The sequence below is a fragment of the Scyliorhinus torazame genome, chromosome 7 (assembly GCF_047496885.1).
Source record: "Scyliorhinus torazame isolate Kashiwa2021f chromosome 7, sScyTor2.1, whole genome shotgun sequence".
Classification (NCBI taxonomy): domain Eukaryota; kingdom Metazoa; phylum Chordata; class Chondrichthyes; order Carcharhiniformes; family Scyliorhinidae; genus Scyliorhinus; species Scyliorhinus torazame.
The window spans coordinates 110,254,015-110,273,958 of NC_092713.1; the positions used below are offsets into that span (position 1 = coordinate 110,254,015).

The window sequence follows — 19,944 nt, forward strand, 5'->3', positions numbered from 1 at the left end:
ATGGTCCGAGATGTGAGGTCTGAGAGCTTCACGACTTCAGGGTAATTGGAGAAATAGTCAATAATCAACACGTAGTCACGACCATTCGCACGAAAGAGGTCGATGCCAACCTTGGACCAAGGGGAGGTCTCGATTTCATGCTGCTGGAGCGTCTCCTTGCTCTGCGCTGGCTGGAAGCATTGACAGGTCACACAGTTGAGGACCATGTTCGAGATGTCCTGGATAATACCGGGCCAGTAGACAGCCTGCCTGGCTCTGCTCTGCACATCTCAACGCCCAGGTGTCCCTCATGGATTTGGCGGAGCACCAAGCTCTGGAGACTGAGTGCAATGACAATCCGGTCCAGCTTGAGGAGGATACCATCAATCACCGTCAGGTCTTCCTTTACATTGTAAAATTGAGGGCACTGCCGTTTCTGCCAGCCATTGGCGAGGTGGTGCATGACACGCTGCAAGAGGGGTCTTTGGCTGTCTCCTCGCAGATACGAACCACCGTCTCATCAGACGCCGGGAGGGTGCTAGCATACAGCTGCACTTGTGATTCAATCTGCCGGATGATTTCCAGCGGTTCACTAGGCAATGTGATGGAGCGGGACAATGCATCAGCAATGATGAGCTCCTTGCCAGGCGTACACTAAGTCAAAGTCATACCTTCTGAGTTTGAGGAAGATGCGCTGCAACCGAGGCGTCATGTCGTTCAGGTCCTTGTGGATAATGTGGGCAAGAGGCCTGTGATCCGTCTCAACAGTGAATGTCGGCAGGCCGTAGACATAGTCATAAAACCTGAGAATGCCAGCGAGCAGACCCAGGCATTCCTTCTCTATTTGCGCATACCTTGTTTCGGTGGGCGTCATGGCCCTCGATGCGTAGGCTACAGGTGCCGAGGATGAAGTGAAATCGCGTTGAAGCAGTACCACACTGATGCCATCCTGGCTCTCATCTGTCGAAATCTTCGTCTCCCTGTCTGGGTCGAAAAATGCCAAGACGGGTGCAGTGGTGAGCTGAGCTTTCAGCTCCAACCACTCTGCCTGATGTGCTGCCTTCCACTCAAAGGCAGTGGACTTTTTCACCAGGTTTCGTAGGGCCGTGGTGTGTGAGGCCAGGCTTGGGATGAACTTGCCCAGAAAATTGACCATGCCCAGGAAGCGCTACACCGCCTTCTGGTCTTCAGGGACCTTCATGGCTTCGTTGGCCTTGACCTTGTCTGTGTCTGGGCGCATGTCCTGCTGAGAGATCTGGTCACCTAGGAACTTGAGTGTCGACATGCCAAAGCAACATTTGGACCTGTTCAGCTTCAGGCCATTGGCATGGACACGGCGGAATACCTGCTGGAGTTGGGAAACATGCATTGCAGGGGTTGTGGACCACATGATGATGTCGTCCATGTCCACTCAAACCCCTTCAATGCCCTCCATCATCTGCTCCATGATGCGATGGAAGATCTCCGATGCCGAGACAATGCCAAACGGCATACGATTATAGCAGTATCTGCCAAACGGTGTGTTGAAGGTGCAGAGCATTCTGCTGGACTCAACCAGCTGGATTTGCCAAAATCCATGTGACGCATCTAACATGATGAAAAAATGTGCGTGTGCCATCTCACTGGTGAGTTCCTCCCGCTTCGGGATGGGGTAGTGTTCACGCATTATATTCTTAATGAGATCCTTGGGATCAATGCAGATGCGCAGGTCTCCCGAAGGCGTTCTAACATATACCCAGTCAGTCGGTTCGGTTACCTTGGAAATGATGCCCTGTTGCTGAAGATCCTTGAGCTGTGCCTTCAGGCGCTCCCTCAGCGGAGCAGGGACCGGGCGTCGTGCGTGGACCACTGGCTTGGCATCAGGTCGTAGCAGAATCACGTATCGATATGGCAGCGGCCCATCCCGTCGAACACATCCGGATACTGAGCGAGAATGTTGCCGGCCTGAAGATCCAATGTGGAGCATGTCATTGTGTAAACCCGCTGCACGAGGTTCAGCTGCTTGCAGGCATGCGCACCAAGTAGGGACGCCCTGTCTGGCTTGACAATTTCAAAACGTAACCGTGCATGGGTGCTCCGGTTGGAGACGAGTAGTTGGCAGGATCCCAGTGCCGTTATGGCATTTCCGTTGTAGTCCAGGAGCCTACAGGCTGCTGGAAGGACCTTGGGGGGCTTCTTGATGCGTTTGAAATCTGCCTGTGAGAGGAGGTTGGCAGAAACACCTGTGTCCAGCTTAAACTGGATGGAGCAGTGGTTGACTTGCATCACCGCACGCCATTCGTCCGCAGAATCCATAGCGAGGATGGATTGAATTTGAGATGAGTTGGATGTGGCATATACCCATTTGGTAATGATGCCCACACAGTAGGCGGAGTCCAGGCAATCTTCCTCTGGATCCGTTGTGCTACCAGGATCAGAATCCAGTAATCATTGTTGCACACTCTGAACACGCCGTCGTCGGAATTGGGAGCACTGGCCCCTGACTGGTGGCGAAGACCTGCACAAGGCTGCATAGTGTACAGGCTTCCCACAGTTTAAACATCGCCTGCCTCTTGCAGGGCAGTGTTTCTTTAAGGGCGTTGCCGCAGTTCGAGCACGTCATGACGTCGGCGTCCTGACGCTCCGCACGTCGCCGCACATGCGCAGTGCCGGCCACTTCGTTATCCCGTTCGCATTGCGCATGCGTGGGGCCCTGGGAAAAGCGTGCAAAATGGCTGCTTTCATCAATGCTGAGGCGCTGCATCCGGGAGATGGCCTGCACACTCTCTGCCTCGTGGAAGGCAAGTTTCTCATTTTCAGCCTATTTGTACTGGGCATAGCGATTTTTGGCGTGCTCATGCACTGTGCATGTTTCAATCGCGACTGGCAAGGTCATATGCTTGATTTTCAGTAGCTGCTCTCTCAGAGGATCAGAGTGAACTCCAAAAACGATTTGGTCTCTGATCATGGAGTCAGCAATATCACCAAAGTTGCAGGACAGCACTAGCAGGCGGAGGTTAGTTAAGAAAGAGTTGAAAGATTCACCTTTACCTTGTAGATGCTGTTTGAATATGTAGTGCTCGAAGATGTCATTGGTGTCGACTTCACAGTGACTGTCAAACTTGTCCAGGATGGTCTGAAACTTTGACTTGTCCTGGCCTCCGGTGAAGTGAAAACAGCTGAAGAGTTCGATGGCTTGATCGCTCGCTGTTGAGAGGAGAAGCATGATCTTCCTTACCTCAGGTGCACCCACGAGGTCTGAAGCTTCGATGCACAGCAGAAACTTTTGCTTGAATGTCCGCCAGTTGGCACTGAGATTGCCGGGCCCTGAGCTGGTGAGGAGCCTGAATCTTCTCCACGGTACCGGGATACATTCGCTGGTCGTCACGGAACGGACTGAGGTAAACCACCTAGTTTAAGCAGTCTCCTGGTAGCATGTTGTGTTTATGTACTCGGGGATAACACAGGCTGCAACTGGATGCAGCTTTAACAAAAAGATACTCCAGTCCTTAGAAGTTAGTTCAAGCTGATTTATTGAACCAGTAGCACAGTTACTCTATGAGTTCTCTCAGCTAACTCTCTGCTAACCTAAGTGTGGTTACTCTGTCTGACTGAACCAGACTAGCTCTTAGCCACGTGCTGGAGTGTGATACTGTACATACACCCTGACTCACTCTGTAGATGTTCATCAGTGGAAAGAGGTGCAGTGTGAGAGCCTCGTGCCTTTTATAGTGAGATACCACCCCTGAGTGTCCTCCCTACCCATTGGTCATATCCTGTTCTGTGTTCATTAGCTGCCTGTCTGTATATCATTATCTGCATGTCTGTATATCGTGACACACCCCACCTTAAAACTCAACGCCATTGGACACACCGAGGCCACGAGGAGTTGAGAGACCAACATTCAATCGTGACTTTGGAGATCCAACACCCCCAGGGAAATTCAGCCCTATGATGTAGCACTGAGAGAATGCTACGTTGTTGAAGGTGCCATCTTTGATGAGACATTAAAACAGGGCCGTGCCTGCTCACTTATAAGATATCCGATGAAGCATTTTCAACAAAGGCGAGAAAGTTCTTGTAAGCCTCGACCAATTCCAAAATTCATGCATTAGTCGATGATTCATTTTGTTTGCTTTTTTAGTGATCTTGCATTTTGCAGATTGTCGTCCGCATTGCCGGCAAGAGTAATTGCATGCAAAGAATAATTTATTGGCTGACAAGCACTTTGAGACAGTTTAGGAACATGAAAGATGCTTTATGAAGAAAAGATCTATCCTTCTTTACAGAGTTGGATGCTTGCCACGCTTGACACAATCATATATACTTTAATGTCATAACTAGTACTAAACTGAATTAACAATACCTGAATACCATCGGAAAAGCTGGAGACGGGGCTGCCATCTTTCAGCCATGTCAGGTTTGGTACTGGGATGCCCCTGGCCTCGCATTCCAGTCTAACAGGGTTATTTACCACCACTGCCATCATGTCACTCCTGCCAAGGATTGCTGGAGGAACTACAAGTGAAATGATCCAATGAAAAAACAAAATTTGTTCACAATGTTGAAACATCATTCATTTCATATTATTAACGCATTGTGTATTAGTTGTCTTTGCTGCACATTGGTTGATCCATCCTATTTTCATGGCCTACTTTTATTGTAGAGGGTGATTCAATGTCCATTTAAATCTGCCAAACTGGCCAATCTGACTCCTGATGCATTGCAACCTATTTTAGAGCACTTTGTGCTGTTTGGTTTGCCTGTGCTGTCAAGCATTGATCTTTCAATAGCCTTCCCAAAGTACATCTTCTTGTTGGGGTTTGTGGGATTTTTCTGCTGAATGGTTCATTTTTTTCCTTCATAACAGTTCAAAACGACAATGGGAAGTAACTTTGACTTTGTGAATAGTGCAGTTTGTATTTCATCGCTCCAGATTCTTATTTCCACCGTAATCACACTAACTAAAAATTACCCTCACTGTGTATCAAATGCATTGAACTATTTTGTAAAAGGTTCTCCATCACACAGATATTTCAGCTAGGTCAGAAAAAATGGATTCCTGATGTGCAGTAAAACTGATTTCACAGAGGGATGCGATTCAGCCCTGCATGTTAATGACATTACCCTGATGGTTAACTCGTCCTCTCCTTAATTATTATGTAATTTTAGATATCTTCATTTGTCGGTTTAATTTCAATTGAAAATATCTAAATTACGGCGTTCTAAAACTCTGTCTATGTGCAAAATATGCATTCAGTGAGCCGTTTTGCATTCTAATAATTTTAAGTTGGGTTTAAACGTTTAGTATTAAAATACAAGTTGTTTATTAGTTCACTGAAGATCTATTAAAATATGTTTACCGCATTATTTATGATAGATATGCAAGTTATAAAAGTTTTAATTCTTTTAATAAGTTTAATGGATCTTTTACATAATAGAACCTATTTCCATTAAGGTTCAATTATTTTAATATATTAGCACTTGCACTAACTTTACGAATGCACAATGTCGCCTCACTTACCATAAACTTTCACACTGTAGAATATCTCAGCAGAACCTGCTTCATTGACAGCTGTACATCTATATATGCCCCTGTCTGCTACTTGAGCACTGGCAATCTGCAGAAGCTGACCCCTATTCAGTGTGGAAGCTCGAAAGCTTGTGCTGATTGGCTGGTTGTCCTTGTACCATGTTATAGCTGCATTGAAAAATTAAAAGACAGTTTGAATGAGAAGTTATTTGACAACCCAAAATCACTGCTGCTGAGATTTTGAATCAAAGTTTTGAAACAAATGTTTGCCCCAAGAGCAAGGATTTTACGGGTCCCTCGTCAGCATGTGGGGATTTGGACAGCAATAAATCCAGTGGGATGATAGGAGGGTGGCACGTTAATCACCTTCCCACCACTGTTAGCATTCTACCAGTGGAGGGGAATGTGAAGGATGGCCCTCCCAGCACTGAGTTCAATTCTGGCCCTGAAGAGGCCAATTCAGCAGCACTTAGGGCTTCTTCCCTCCACTGCTGGTATTTTAACTGTGGCAGGTGGACATGCTACCACGTGGGCAGATGACCAGGGAAACCCTGGTGGCCTCTTTGCATAATTGGTGGGGGAAACACTTCGGATTGGACACTCTGGAGCCCATGGAGGGCACTCTTTGGTACCAAGGGCCACCCTCTCAGAAAGAAACGCCCTGCCCTCATTAGCAACAGTCCCCCTCACCTCACTGCCTGAATGGCCCCTGTGAGCTCAACTAATTTGGCTCCATTCCAGGGCCGCCTCCATTGTGGTACTGCTGTCTGGTTGCAATCCAAAAAGTGGTCACATCGCCCAGAGGCGTTACTGGGATTGGTTACTGGGATTGAAGAGCTGCCGGCTGTCTGATTGGCCAACAGATCTTGGAGGCAGGACCCCATCTCCTAAAACAATGGGAGTCTCAACTACAGACCGATAATTACCTGCTGAATATAAATTGCAATCAGGGCTACCAGAGCTAAATGGGACAGGGTTTTCCTCGATTTTCCACTTGTTGTCAGGTTTCCACTTGTTGTTCACCCCCAAAATTCCAGCAAGGTATAAAACTCCTTATTCCAGTTGTTCTTATCCTGGATAACTCCCTCCTAACAGTATATTTTACAAGTTTTACAGTAAAAGTCTGTAATGTCCAAAATTCCTCATATTTGAGGCAATCCATTTGTGATGTTCAAATTTACCAATGGTCTACGATATCAGCTAATCGTCCTGGTCTCTGATCATCTATTTTTCCTTCCAATTCTCAATTGTTCACCCTTACTCCTCACCTTTTGATAGTTCATGATGGGATACATTTCCGTAAGCAACAATGCTCTCAGTGGTAACTTGGATGCAAGTCAGCATGATCAGTATTGATACCGACAACATGCACATTAGGAGCGGGAATAGGCCACTCTGCCCATCAGGCCTGCTCCAACATTCAATAAAGATCAAGCTGATCTGCTATCTGCCTGCCCATGATAACCTTTCACCCCTTGTTAATCAAGAAACTATCTCGCTCTGCCTTAAAAATAAGCAAAGACTACGATTTGAGGAAGAGTTACAGAGACTCACGACCTTCTGAGAGAAAATAATTCTCATCTCAGTCTTAAATGACCGACCACTGGTTTTTTAAAAAAGTGACCCCTAGTTCTGGATTTTCCAACAAGGGGGAACATTCTCTTCACAGCCATTCTGTTATTACCCCTCAGGATCTTAAAGGTTTCAATGAAGTCACCTTTTACTCATCTAAACTCCAGTGGATACAAACCTTACCTCTCCAACCTTTTCTCATAAGACAACCTACCCATTCCTTCTATTGGACTCGTAAATCACTCTGAACTGCTCTTAATGCATTTACATCTTTCCTTAAATAAGGGAACCAATTCTGTACACAATACTCCAGATGCGGTTTCACCACTGCCCTGTACAACTGAAGCATAACCGTTCTACTTTTGTAATTAATTCCCCTCATCATAAATGATAACATTTTATTAGCTTCACCTGTGATTCATGCACTAGACACCCAGATTAATTTGCACCACAGAGTTCTGCAATCTCTCAGCCTTCAGATAATAAGCTTCTTTTTACTTTTCCTGCCAAAATGGGCAATTTCACATTTTCCCAAATTATACTCCATTTGCCAGAATTATGCCCACTCACTCAACCTATCTACAACCTTTTGTAGCCTCCTTACATCCTCTTCATCATTTACTTTCCTACTTATTTTTGTGTCATCAGCAATCTTAGCAACCACACCTTCAGTCCCTTCATCCAAGTCATTTATATCAATTGCAAACTCTTGAGGCTCCAGCACTGATCCCTGTGACACACCATTCATCACATCTTGCCAACTAGAAAAAGACCCATTTATACCAATTCACTGTTTTCTGTTAGTTAGCCAATCTTATATCCATGCCAATATGTTACCCTTTACACCTCGAAAACCATGTTGACTCTGCCCGATTGCCTTGAATTTTCCAAGTGACCTTCTATAACATCTTTAATCATGGCTTCTAATATTTTTCCCATGACAGATGTTATTTTAATACAGTTTGGACATCGAGAGGTAAAGCAATTGCGAGCAGTTTGCACAGCAGCTAAGACCAAGAAATCCAAACGGGGTTGGTGTAAAATCCTATACTGGATTCACTGTTACAAGTGAAATGCAAGTTTTGTTTGAAAACGTCATTTGTAAACATGGACTGGATTTCAGAGTGTAAACTGCCAAGAGATTATTGTGAGAGAAGATTTTAAAGGATAGTTTTGGGGGTGGAGTTTGGAAACTCTCAGGTGACAATCATCTCGGTGCACGGGGGGGGGGCAGTTTCTGAGGGAAAAAAACCACAGACACTAACTTGGTTCAGAGCAGAGTGCATGCATTTGGCCACAATTATCTGGTGTGCTTAAAAGGGACTTTTTGTGTTAATGAGACCATTGTAGCTTAAGATGTACTTTGTAATCCATGTTAATCTTTAAATCTGTGTGTATTTGTTAAAATAATGGGGGAGTAAAGATGTTGTGTATAATAATCCATTTTTCATTTTTAATAACTTTTTTCCTTGTTAAAACCAATTTGAGGTCCTGTGACACTGGTCCTCCATGTTTTATAAAGAAAATAAAGTTAGGGGGCTGGATTCTCCCAAAATGAGACTATGTCCCCACGCCGGCGTAAAAACAATCGAGTTTTACTCCCAAAATTCCTAATAAAAAAGTTGAACAAATTCAATGCCCGGCAGGGGGCTGGCAGGAACCCGGAGTAAATTTTGCAGCTTACTCCACATTTCCGGTTCGGAGTCCGTGCATGTGCACGGCGGCGGCCTTCAGCGGATGTGCCGAACTCCATGGCGGACTCGGTCCGCGGAGCTACACAGGGAATGGAGACCCCCCCGGTCAACCGCGCGCTCGAGCCTGAAACCACGCAGATCTAATCCTTGACCATCTATAAGGTCCCCCTGGCCTCCGATCCCCCCGATCCCAACCAGGGTGGCTGCGGACTGAGTCCGCAGCCGCCACGCCAGCAGGATGGTGGTCTAGGTGGTTAGTTTCGCGTCGTCGGGAACTCGGACGGTCGGGAGCGGAGGATTGCTGGGCGGGCCTCTGGCAATGGCCCCCTGGCCGCGCGGCGTACTCTGCGGTCACGCCGATTTTCGTGGCCCGGAGAATTGCCAGACCGGCGCCGGACCTGATTACGGCGTGAAAGTGGATTCTCCGCCCCCGCGCCGGCTGCGATTTTGGCGCGGGGCTGCAACGAATCCATCCCAGGGTCTTTTGAGCCAGGGTTCCATTCTGGGAGCTTCCCATCCAGTTATAACATCAACTGGGAAACGTAACAATACGCTTTTTCTTTGAGTTTAATATTGTCTTTAACTAAGGCTCTATAGTGACTCAGCCTGACCCAACCATCACCTGGGACAAAAGCAAAAAAGTGTTCATTTTGGATGCATTTACATTGATGGTACACATTGCATCCCATATCATCATCTTTGGTGTCAGTTTGGAAATATGATTATTATACAATGAGCGATGCCACACTAAAAAAAAATTCAAAGGCATGCAGTAAAATTTAAACACAATAATAGAACTACTGATACTATTAGCATGGTATTGACAAGCAGGTAATAAGCTAACAGCTACAGAGTTAGCTATATGACAGCAGTAGGTGTACAGTTTCTCAGACATACCTGGTATTGGATTTCCTGACGTTTTGCAATTCAGTTCTATTGGATTTCTCACAATCACTGTCTCATTGAGAGTTAGGCCTCCATCTTCAATGCTTGGAGGTTCTATAAGTCAAATAAAATAGATTCTCATGGGTAATGGTTCAGAAGAATGTACTGCCAATATGAAGCATTTATGCATTTAATGGGAGGCCTGATGCGCAACTGTGGGTGAAGAGAACAGAGAAATATTAGGGTTGGGAGTGGGTGGAGGGTTCCATTTGCAAATAAGTAATTAGTGAGATAAAGCTATGGTGGATTTTAGCACCGACCTAGACTAGTCGGGCTGAAAGGCCTGATTCTATGTTTTGGTCCCAATGTAATTCTATATAAAGGTATTATATTTTCTGGTATTTTTCCCTTGAAAGGAATACACAACGTTAATATTTTTTCAGTCAGTTTTGTTTGTCATAGAATTATTACAAATTTCAAATTTGTTTAGATATTTTCTGGGGTTCCGTAGTGATGTGCACTCCCAAAAGTGATCCCTGCACCCTATGTTCAGGCATGTGTCCAGACAGCCGAATTTGATACATGATATTCTTAACATAAGAGCACTCCTTGTGATCTGAACTAAATATTGGCCCAAACTTTGGGTGGTGCATTTGCAATGAGTTTAATGTGCATGCTGCAATTGGAAGGACAGTGATTTGTGGCAAGGAAGAGATACACTGAATATGGTGCCTTCCTGCAATTTGCAGCACAAAGAGCTGAAGGTGGAGGAAAAAGTTAATGCACAGGGCACCGTGTGAGATGCCCCACTCCAGCAAACTCTGGACCTCAAGCACGTTTCTTGAAATGAAATGAATGAATGAAATGAAAATCGCTTATTGTCACAAGTAGGCTTCAAATGAAGTTACTGTGAAAAGCCCCTAGTCGCCACATTCTGGCGCCTGTTTGGGGAGGCTGGTACGGGAATTGAACCGTGTTGCTGGCCTGCCTAGGTCTGCTTTAAAAGCCAGCCATTTAGCCCTGTGCTAAACCAGCCCCAGTTTCTTCAAAGTGTTTGTGGGTGAACTAAAAACACTACCACACTACAAATTGTTAAGCTGCTTTATTTTACAGATTACAAATGAATCTCTAAAATATTTTTATAGTCAAAACTCAAGTACTCATTTAGTCTCCAAGCCATCCTTCCCGCCCCTCCCCACAAATATAAAAACTAAACAATACATTCATGTCCTATTTTAGTCCATTTTAGCATTGGAACAAATCAAAGTTTACAGGGTCTTACAGAGTGGGTAATAATCATAATAAAAGTTGAGGTTTTTTTTAGAAAGCCATTCTACACACACCTGTATCTTTCTTCTGCCCCACTTCAGGGCAGGAAATTATCAGCTGACTTCTGACCCTCTCCTCATGGACATGGAATGGTCAGTGGGGAACCAACTGTTGACCTGTACCCCTCAAGTCTCTAAATGTTTTATGCTCTTTTCAATACTAGAGTCATCTTGGCTTATTGAGCTCAAGTCGAGTAGAAAACGCATAAAAATTGCAATTTTAACCCTACCTGCCTGGTGGAAGCCTGATGCACGGCCAGTTAAAATTGTTTGGTAGACCGCCTATCCTGTTCCCATTGTCTTCTAATTTGACAGGACGTCTGCAGGTCTGAAACTGGTGGGGTTCTTCTTCAGATATGCAGATTGAGGTCTGATGAGGTCACCGAGCAATGATAATTATTTCAATTAAGCTGCTCTGATTTACCTTTCAGGTGAAAACAACAGGAAGAGGAGCTCGGCCCATAGGATGGCCAATCTGATATATTTTCAAGAGTTCCTCCAGGTGCCTCAGAAGCTTGAGACCCTTCCAAAATCCCATTCCCACAACTTACCCAGGTACCTTTCAAAATGACATTGCTGCACAGCAGCTAGCTGCTGCACCCTCTGCTTCCCCATCAGTGTTGTGCAGGCAACTGACTGACAGTGTGCAGGTAAACCCCAGGAGTTAAAACTGCCTGGGCCTCACACAGCTGAGGGAGTTTGCCGCTTACTTCCACCCTCATATACCCGATTCCCTCTTCAGTTAAAGTCTTAGTTTTAAATGGACGAGCATCCACAAACGGCTGTGTTAAGCTTTTACACGTATACCCATCTGCTGGCTCCTGAGGTAATTATAATCCTTCAAGAGCTGGGCTTAACTTTGGTTAACATTCTTAGCATGAAGTGAACCATGATCCTTCCCATGGGGAAATTATCAAAAATCCCAAAATATGAGGAGGATTATATACAAATCATAACATATGCTGCTTGAGGCCATTTGTCAGTAAGGCTGCCACACTTGAAAAATACAATTTAATCTACCATCCTCATCTCATTACCTGCCAAAGATTCTGGAGACAAAACCTTGTATCAGATGTAAACCTTTTCCACAACATTTTCTGTGATTCACATTTTATTTATTTTTTGGCCATTACGCATTCCGTTATTTCTAATACACTATTCTTTATTCCTCAGGCTAATGTATTGTAACATATGGTATCTAAATTTTATTTACCTTTGATTATACATCAACTTCCACTGAACAACACCTTGCATTTTTAGAGTGTTTTCAATGCAGTACCACATTCCAAGGTGCTCCATTAGAATGTTCTTAACACTGAACCATTTAATAGGGCAGGTGACCAAAGGCTTGAGAAAGAAGTAGGTTTTAAGGTGCCCATTAAAGGAGCAGAGAGACAGGGAGGCTTAGGATTCAGGTAGCAGAAGGCACAGCCACCAACAGTGCAGTGATTAAAATCCAGAATGCGCAAGAAGCCAGAATAAGAGCAGTGACCTTGGAGGGCTGTAGGAGGTGACAGGGATTGGTGCAGGCACCTCCAGTGTAGATTTGAAAAACCTTGGAACCCTCTCTCTCATGTTATGCCATTTATCACTTTTTCCCATGACAGATGCACTTCCTGCACAATTAGGGCATGACCGCCCCCCCCCCACACCCCGCCACAATGCATTGCTCCTTTAACGGCTTTAAGCAGGGCAGACTATCTTTCAGTGGTCCAAAGGTGTTATGATTGTGGGACCTGGTTAGCATTGGTTGCACAAATGAACTATTCTAATGAGAAGGCAGCACTGCAGTTCGTACACTGCCCATATTTCAATCTATTGGCGTGGGAAAGGTGGTAGTCTAACGTTATACTTCAGAGACGTTGAGTACAGGTTTACTTATGCCCCTTCCTATAATATACTCATAACCCTAACTGTACCATTAGGCAAGACTATGGATAGAGGATAGAGGATGGATGTTCTTTTCACAGGCAGGAGGGGGAAGAACAACTAATTGAGCTATCCAGGTGTTTCTTTCATCTCGTGGCAATCAAGCCAACAGCATGGAAAGGCAGCGGACTGAGTCAAATCACTTGATGCCTCTCAGTTGAAGAAAAGTTTTAACATTGATGAGATGGGGAAGGATGGGGGGGGGTGAGATTTTAAAAAGGGGGGGTGGAAATATGTAGAAAATTAAATGTGTTATGTGCAAGTAATTAACATCGTACTGTTGCAAATAGAATTTCCTTTAAATTGAATAATTGGTGTTAAGTGTCATTGTGCAATTCTTACCATGTACATTGAGCCTGATGTGCTGCTGTGCTTCTCCAGCTACATTAGTTGCTACACACGAATACCTGCCTGCATCCTCCAGCAAGGCATTCGCAATCTGCAGCATGCGACCTGCAGACTCCAGCTACAAAGAGAAACAGTGATATGCTTCAACTTTATGAATGATTTGGAACTACGCTTTGTTCTCCCTCTGCTGAGGTACAGTTGGAACTTGGAGCCACTAGTTCCTTGCCAATGTAGCGTTTTTAACACATGATTCTAAACAAGTTAAAATATTTGAATGAGCGTAATGTGTCTAGCATATTTCAGTGAACATACCTTAATGTTTCCTCTTGCTGTGTTTACTGGCCGTCCATATTTAAGCCAGGTAATGGCAGGGTTTGGAATGCCGTTGGCTACACACTGCAGGGTTACAGTTTTATGAACCACGACTGATCTTTCGGAAGGTCCTGTTGATCTAATTGTTGGTGGGACTGCATTGATGTGGGAAAAAAACAATTTATATAGAAATATAAATTAACTTTTAGTTGCTAATTAATGGCAGAAAACCAACTCATTCAGTAGAAATTATTCTCACAAAGCCAAATAAACAGTTACAGGAAATAAAGGTGGTGGTGGGGTTTGGGGGACTGGAGCATTGTAATGAAATAGATTACCTTGTAGATTATTTATTTTAATGAGAGAATAGCAACTAATGCCAACTAATTAGGAAATCATGAAAGCAACATGGTTTTTGATCTTAGTTTATTAAGGAAGATCTAGTTTATAAAATGCAGACTCAGATTCATTCAGACAGCAGATTGTACACTGGGGACTGAATCATCTGTTCCAGCATCTAACAGAGGTTGGCTAGTTAGTCCTTGAAAAGGATCAGAAGGATTTCTATCTCAAGTTGCATCTTGGCTTCATTCCTTCACATTATTAATTGAAAAGTGCAACACTGCCAGGGGCCAAGGAGATATTGCCAATCCACCATCTCAGCTGAAGCCCATTATGGATTGGCCAATGCATAATGGGCTTCAGCTGAGATGGTGGGTGATTTGCAATATCTCCTTGGCCCCTGGCAGTGTTGCACTTTTCAATTAATAATGTGAAGGAATGAAGCCAAAATGCAACTTGAGATAGAAATCCTTCTGATCCTTTCCTTCTTTTCAAGTACTAACTACCCAACCTCTGTTCGGTGTTGTAACAGATGATCCAGCCCCAGTATAAAGTACATTAAAATAAACGTTTTTAAAATAAATGAAAAGCATTGAAACAACCTGTTCCAGAAATGCAAGAGTTACCCTGAACTATGATGTTGAATTCCCGTTGATGATTGCCTGCTTCATTTGTGGCTACACATTGGTATCTGCCTGCATCAGACACTTGAAGGATGCTTAGCTTCTGGCCATTGGCTGAAATTAGAATGCCGGCCAGGCTTTTAATAGTTTGGCCATCCTTCATCCACCTAAAATAATACATTAAAAAAACAATATAATTTCCAGTTATTTATTGTCAGTCCATTTAGTACGAATCACCATTTAAAATCACATTTTAAGTGTAGTAATCCGCAAGGACACATAGGGCAAACTTACTAATATTCCCCGTGTGGCTCGAGGAGGATGAACTCCCCTGCTAACTACGTGGTCGGCCAGAATGTAACAGTGACAGAGAGAAAGGACCGGACTCTCAGCCGGGTCCCTTCTGTACATACTACTGTGTTAATAAATAAGTACCATTTGTTACTCAATTGACTCCTTTTTCCTGGTTTAAAAAATATATATATTTATTCAAATTTTTCAACAAATTTTCAACAAAACCACGCCCACCCCCCCACCCCCCCCCCCCCCCCCCCCAAACAAGAAGAAACAAGAACACAACAATCAGAAATTATACATTGGATTTCCCCCATATACAATAACACCCCATATAACATTTAAAAACACAAATAGGGAAAAAACCCCACCTTCACCCAAACTCCACCCCCTGCCCTTGGGCTGCTGCTGCTGACTCCTCCTAACGCTCCGCAAGATAGTATAGGAACAGTTGCCACCGCCTGAGGAACCCTTGCACAGATCCTCGCAAGACAAACGTTATCCTCTCCAGCTTGATGAACCCTGCCATGTCATTGATCCAAGCTTCCACACTAGGGGGCTTTGCATCTTTCCATAGTAGCAAAATCCTCCGCCGGGCTACCAGGGACGCAAAGGCCAGAATACCGGCCTCTTTCGCCTCCTGCAGTCCCGGCTCGTCCGATACCCCAAATAATGCTAATCCCCAGCTCGGCTTGACCCGGGCGTTCACCACTTTGGACATAGTGGACAAAACCCCTCCAAAACCCATCCAGCGCCGGGCACGACCAGAACATATGGACGTGGTTTGGCGGGTTCCCCGAGCACCTCCCACATCTGTCCTCCACTCCAAAGAACCTACTCAACCTCGCCCCTGTCATATGCACTCTGTGAGTAACTTTGAACTGTATTAGGCTGAGCCTGGCGCAAGAGGAGGAAGAAGTAACCCTACTCAGGGCATCAGCTCACAGACCCTCATCTTTCTCCTCCCTAAGTTCCTCCTCCCACTTGCCCTTCAACTCCTCCACCGAGGCCTCCTCCTCTTCCTTCAGCTCCTGGTAAATCGCCGAAACCTTGCCTTCTCCAACCCATACACCCGAAATCACCCTGTCCTGAATCCCACATGCCGGAAGCAGCGGGAATTCCCTCACCTGCCGCCTCACAAACTCCCTCACTTGCATGTACCTGAAAGCATTTCCCGGGAGTAGCCCAAACTTCTCCTCCAGCGCCCCTAGGTTCGCAAACGTCCCATCGATGAACAGGTCCCCCATTCTTCTGATCCCTGCCCGATGCCAGCTCCGAAACCCCCCATCCATCCTTCCCAGGACGAACCGATGATTCTCCCGAATCGGGGACCAAACCGAGGCTCCCACCTCGCCCCTGTGTCGCCTCCACTGCCCCCAGATCTTCAGCGTCGCCGCCACCACTGGGCCCGTGGTGTACCTTGTCGGCGAGAACGGCCTCAGGCTCGTGCCCACACAGGACGGCATCTCTAGCCTCTTCCATGCCGCCCCCTCTCCCTCCATTACCCACTTACGGATCATCGCCACATTGGCTGCCCAATAATAGCCACACAAATTCGGCAGCGCCAGCCCCCCCCTGTCCCTGCTATGCTCCAGAAACACTCTCTACACTCTCGGGGTCTTATTCGCCCACACAAATCCCATGATGCTCCTGCTTACCTGTTTGGAAAAGGCCTTGGGGATCAAAATGGGAAGGCACTGGAACACAAAGAGAAACCTCGGGAGGACCGTCATTTTGACCGACTGCACCCAACCCGCTGGTGAGAGTGGCAGCATATCCCAGCTTTTAAAATCCTCCTCCATCTGCTCCACCAACCGCGTCAAATTGAGCTTGTGCAGGGCCCCCCAACTCCTAGCTACTTGGATCCCTAGGTACCAAAAGCTCCTATCCGCCCTCTTCAGCGGTAGCTCGTCTATCCCCCTTCCCTGGTCCCCTGAATGCACCACAAAGAGCTCACTCGTCCCTACGTTGAGTTTATACCCCGTAAAGTTCCCAAACTCCCTAAGGATCCGCATGACCTCCGCCATCCCCTCCACTGGATCCGCAACATACAACAACAGGTCATCGGCAGACAACGACACCCAGTGTTCTAGAATGGTCCAGTGCTGGGTCCAGCACCGTGTTGAAGTCCCCCCCCATTATCAAGCTTCCTACCTCCAGATCCAGAATCCGACCCAGCATGCGTTTCATAAATCCGGCATCATTCCAATTCGGGGCATATATGTTCACCAGTACCACCCGCACCTCCTGCAACCTACCTCACCATCACATATCGACCTCCATTATCCACTACAATATTCAGTGCCTCGAACGACACCCGCTTCCCCACCAGTATTGCAACCCCTCTGTTCTTCGCATTCTGCCCTACCCATCCCTTTCTCAGCCTAACCTGATCTGCCACCTTCAGATGTGTCTCCTGGAGCATAACCACCTCCACCTTCAGTCCCTTTAAGTGCGAGAACACCCGGGCCCTCTTGACCGGCCCGTTCAGGCCCCTCACATTCCAAGTTATCAGCCGGATCTGGGGGCTACTCGCCCCCCCGAGTAGCCATCTCCTTTTTTAGGCCAGTCACGTGCCCGCGCCTCCCGCACCCTCCAGTCCCCCAGGCGGCGGACCCCCGCCCCGACCACCTCTCCTACTTCCAGCTCCCCTTTGGCCAATGCAGCAGCAACCCAGTTCCCCCCGCTCCCGCTACATCCTCATCTAGCCATTTTGCTCCCCCCATGACACTCCCGTAAGTCAGCTGACTCCTGCTGACCCCAGCCTCTCCCGCCATTCCATCGACCCCCCAGAGTGAGAATCCCCCCACCCCTTGGCAGTCAGTGTGCGCTCCTCTCCAGCACCGCCCTTCCCCTCCCCCCGGCCCCGCCCCCATCCTTCCCTAACGTGGGAAAAAGCCCGCGCTTTCCTGAGCCGGCCCCGCCCCCTCTGGCGCAGCTCCTTTTTGTGACTTTATCCCAACTCCCCATCCCCGGGCCTCCACCCCCCCCCCCCTTCCTCTGCCCCTCCAACACCGACACCCACACTCTCCCACAGCCCCCACATCAAATCCATTCACCCATCCCCACCCAGCACCAAAACAAAAAGAACATTCCCCAAACGCAGTAAACACGGTAAACATCCCCCCACGACAAACCCTCAGTGTGAGTCCAACTTTTCAGTCTGGATAACGTTGCATGCCTCACCAGACGTTTCAAAATAGTGGTGCCGATCTTGGAACGTGACCCACAAACGTGCTGGCTGCAGCATCCCGAACTTCACCCCCTTCCGATGGAGCACCGCCTTAGCCCGGTTAAAACCAGCCCTCCTCTTAGCCACATCCGCACTCCAGCCCTGGTAAATTTAGACCTCCGTGTTCTCCCACCTGCTGCTCCGCTCATTTTTGGCCCATCTCAGGACACACTCTCTGTCCATAAAGCGGTGGAACCTCACCACTACAGCCCTTGGCGGCTCGTTGGCTTTGGGTCTCCTTGCCAGGACCCGATGAGCCCCATCCAGCTCCAGGGGCCTCGGGAAAGCTCCCGCGCCCATCAGCGAATTGAGCATCATGCTCATATATGCCCCGGCATCGGGCCCCTCCACTCCTTCAGGGAGACCCAGAATCCGAAGATTCTTCCTCCTCGACCTATTCTCCAGGTCCTCAAATTTTTTCTGCCACCTCTTGTGCAGCGCCTCGTGCGCCTCCACCTTCACCACCAGGCCCAAGATCGCGTCCTCGTTCTCCGAGGCTTTTTGCCATGCCTCCCGGATCGCCGCCCCTTGGGCTTCCACAAGCTTCTCAATCGCCGCCTTCATTGGTGCCAGCATTTCTGTCCTCAGCTCATCAAAGCAGCATTTAAGAAACTCCTGCTGCTCCTGCAACCAGGCTGCTTGGTCTCCACCCGCCGCCATCTTGCTTTTCCTCCCTCGCACTTTCCGCTGGACCAGGATCACTTTTTTAACTGCTCTACTCCTGGTCCAATCCATATAATGTTGGGGGGACCTTGCTGTCACCTTCCCACACGGGAAGCCGGTGAACAATTGCCGTTGGGGCCCCTCTGAAGAGCCCAAAAGTCCGTTCCCGGCGGGAGCTGCCGAACGTGCGACCTACCTAGGCATAGCCGCAACCGGAAGTCTCCTTTTTCCTGTTACTAAACTAGGCAAATGTGGAACTCATTCAGAAAAATATTTGTTACCTGCATTTAGATTTTAGGTATTAAATTCTGCAAATATAATGACTTAAGAAATTGGAGCAGCTAGGAGTAAGCCACATGGCCCTTTTGGCCTGCTCCACCATTCAATAAGAGCATGGTCAAACCTTTACATCAACCCACCCTATTCCTATATTCCTCGATTGCCTCAAGTGAGCAAAAATCTATCAATCTCGGACTTGAATATGCTGATTAACTGAGCATTTATAGCCTCTCTGGGTTAGAAGATTCCAAAGTGTAAACTGGGCAACTTATTTTCAATGCATTCACTGTTATAAAACGGAACAGGAAAATATTTTGGTCTAAAATATCCTCAAAATGTTGGGTCTTTAAAAACAGGTTTCTCGCTGCCAGTGGCCTACAGAGGGATTTAGACACAGGTATCCTCAGTTTGCTCATTTGCATTCCCATGCACCTTCCATGATCCTCGGGCCTTGGGTGCCAGCCAGCCACAGTCAAATGGTTCCCATCCCTGCAATGCAACCCTACTGCCCTCAGGATCCAAAACATTTATTTTCCTAGATCAAAGTAAAAGTTTCTGGTATTCCTTTATAAATGTTCTGTATTATAGGGCAGTCCTGCAACACCAAACATCCAGTTTCCACGGCTAAGTAATTACTTGGTGAAATCCCTGAAAGAAAATAACAGAATGCCACTTCTGTATAATTTACTTAACATTTATATGCTTCAGTGTACTGATTAAATGAGGAGGCGATTCAGCCTTACAGCTCCCTATAGTTTCTCCCTTTTTTACTTTCTTGGGAGCTAATGCAGGTAAGGTACTTGCCAGAGGGTCAGTATCACTATCTCTATTGATGTCAACTTGTGCCCAGCAGAAATGGAGGCACATAGCAAAATGTCAATTAGAAGTCTTTGTCATGGCTTGATTCCCTATTGAGGGAATCATTTATGGTTTCTATCATCACCACTGGTAT

General features: G+C 46.6%; 1 protein-coding gene across 2 annotated transcripts in view; it reads right to left on the reverse strand.

The window, feature by feature from the left end:
• The window catches only part of hmcn1 (hemicentin 1), an 838,180-nt gene that overhangs the window by 339,218 nt on the left and 479,018 nt on the right, over positions 1 to 19,944 (reverse strand). For both annotated transcript variants that reach the window (XM_072511251.1, XM_072511250.1), the window contains exons 34-39: positions 14,528 to 14,691; positions 13,560 to 13,714; positions 13,242 to 13,365; positions 9,655 to 9,756; positions 5,483 to 5,659; positions 4,325 to 4,476 (exon numbers count right to left, since the gene is read on the reverse strand). In XM_072511251.1, the coding sequence (XP_072367352.1) occupies positions 4,325 to 4,476; positions 5,483 to 5,659; positions 9,655 to 9,756; positions 13,242 to 13,365; positions 13,560 to 13,714; positions 14,528 to 14,691 (874 nt within the window). The remainder of the gene's footprint in view (positions 1 to 4,324; positions 4,477 to 5,482; positions 5,660 to 9,654; positions 9,757 to 13,241; positions 13,366 to 13,559; positions 13,715 to 14,527; positions 14,692 to 19,944) is intronic.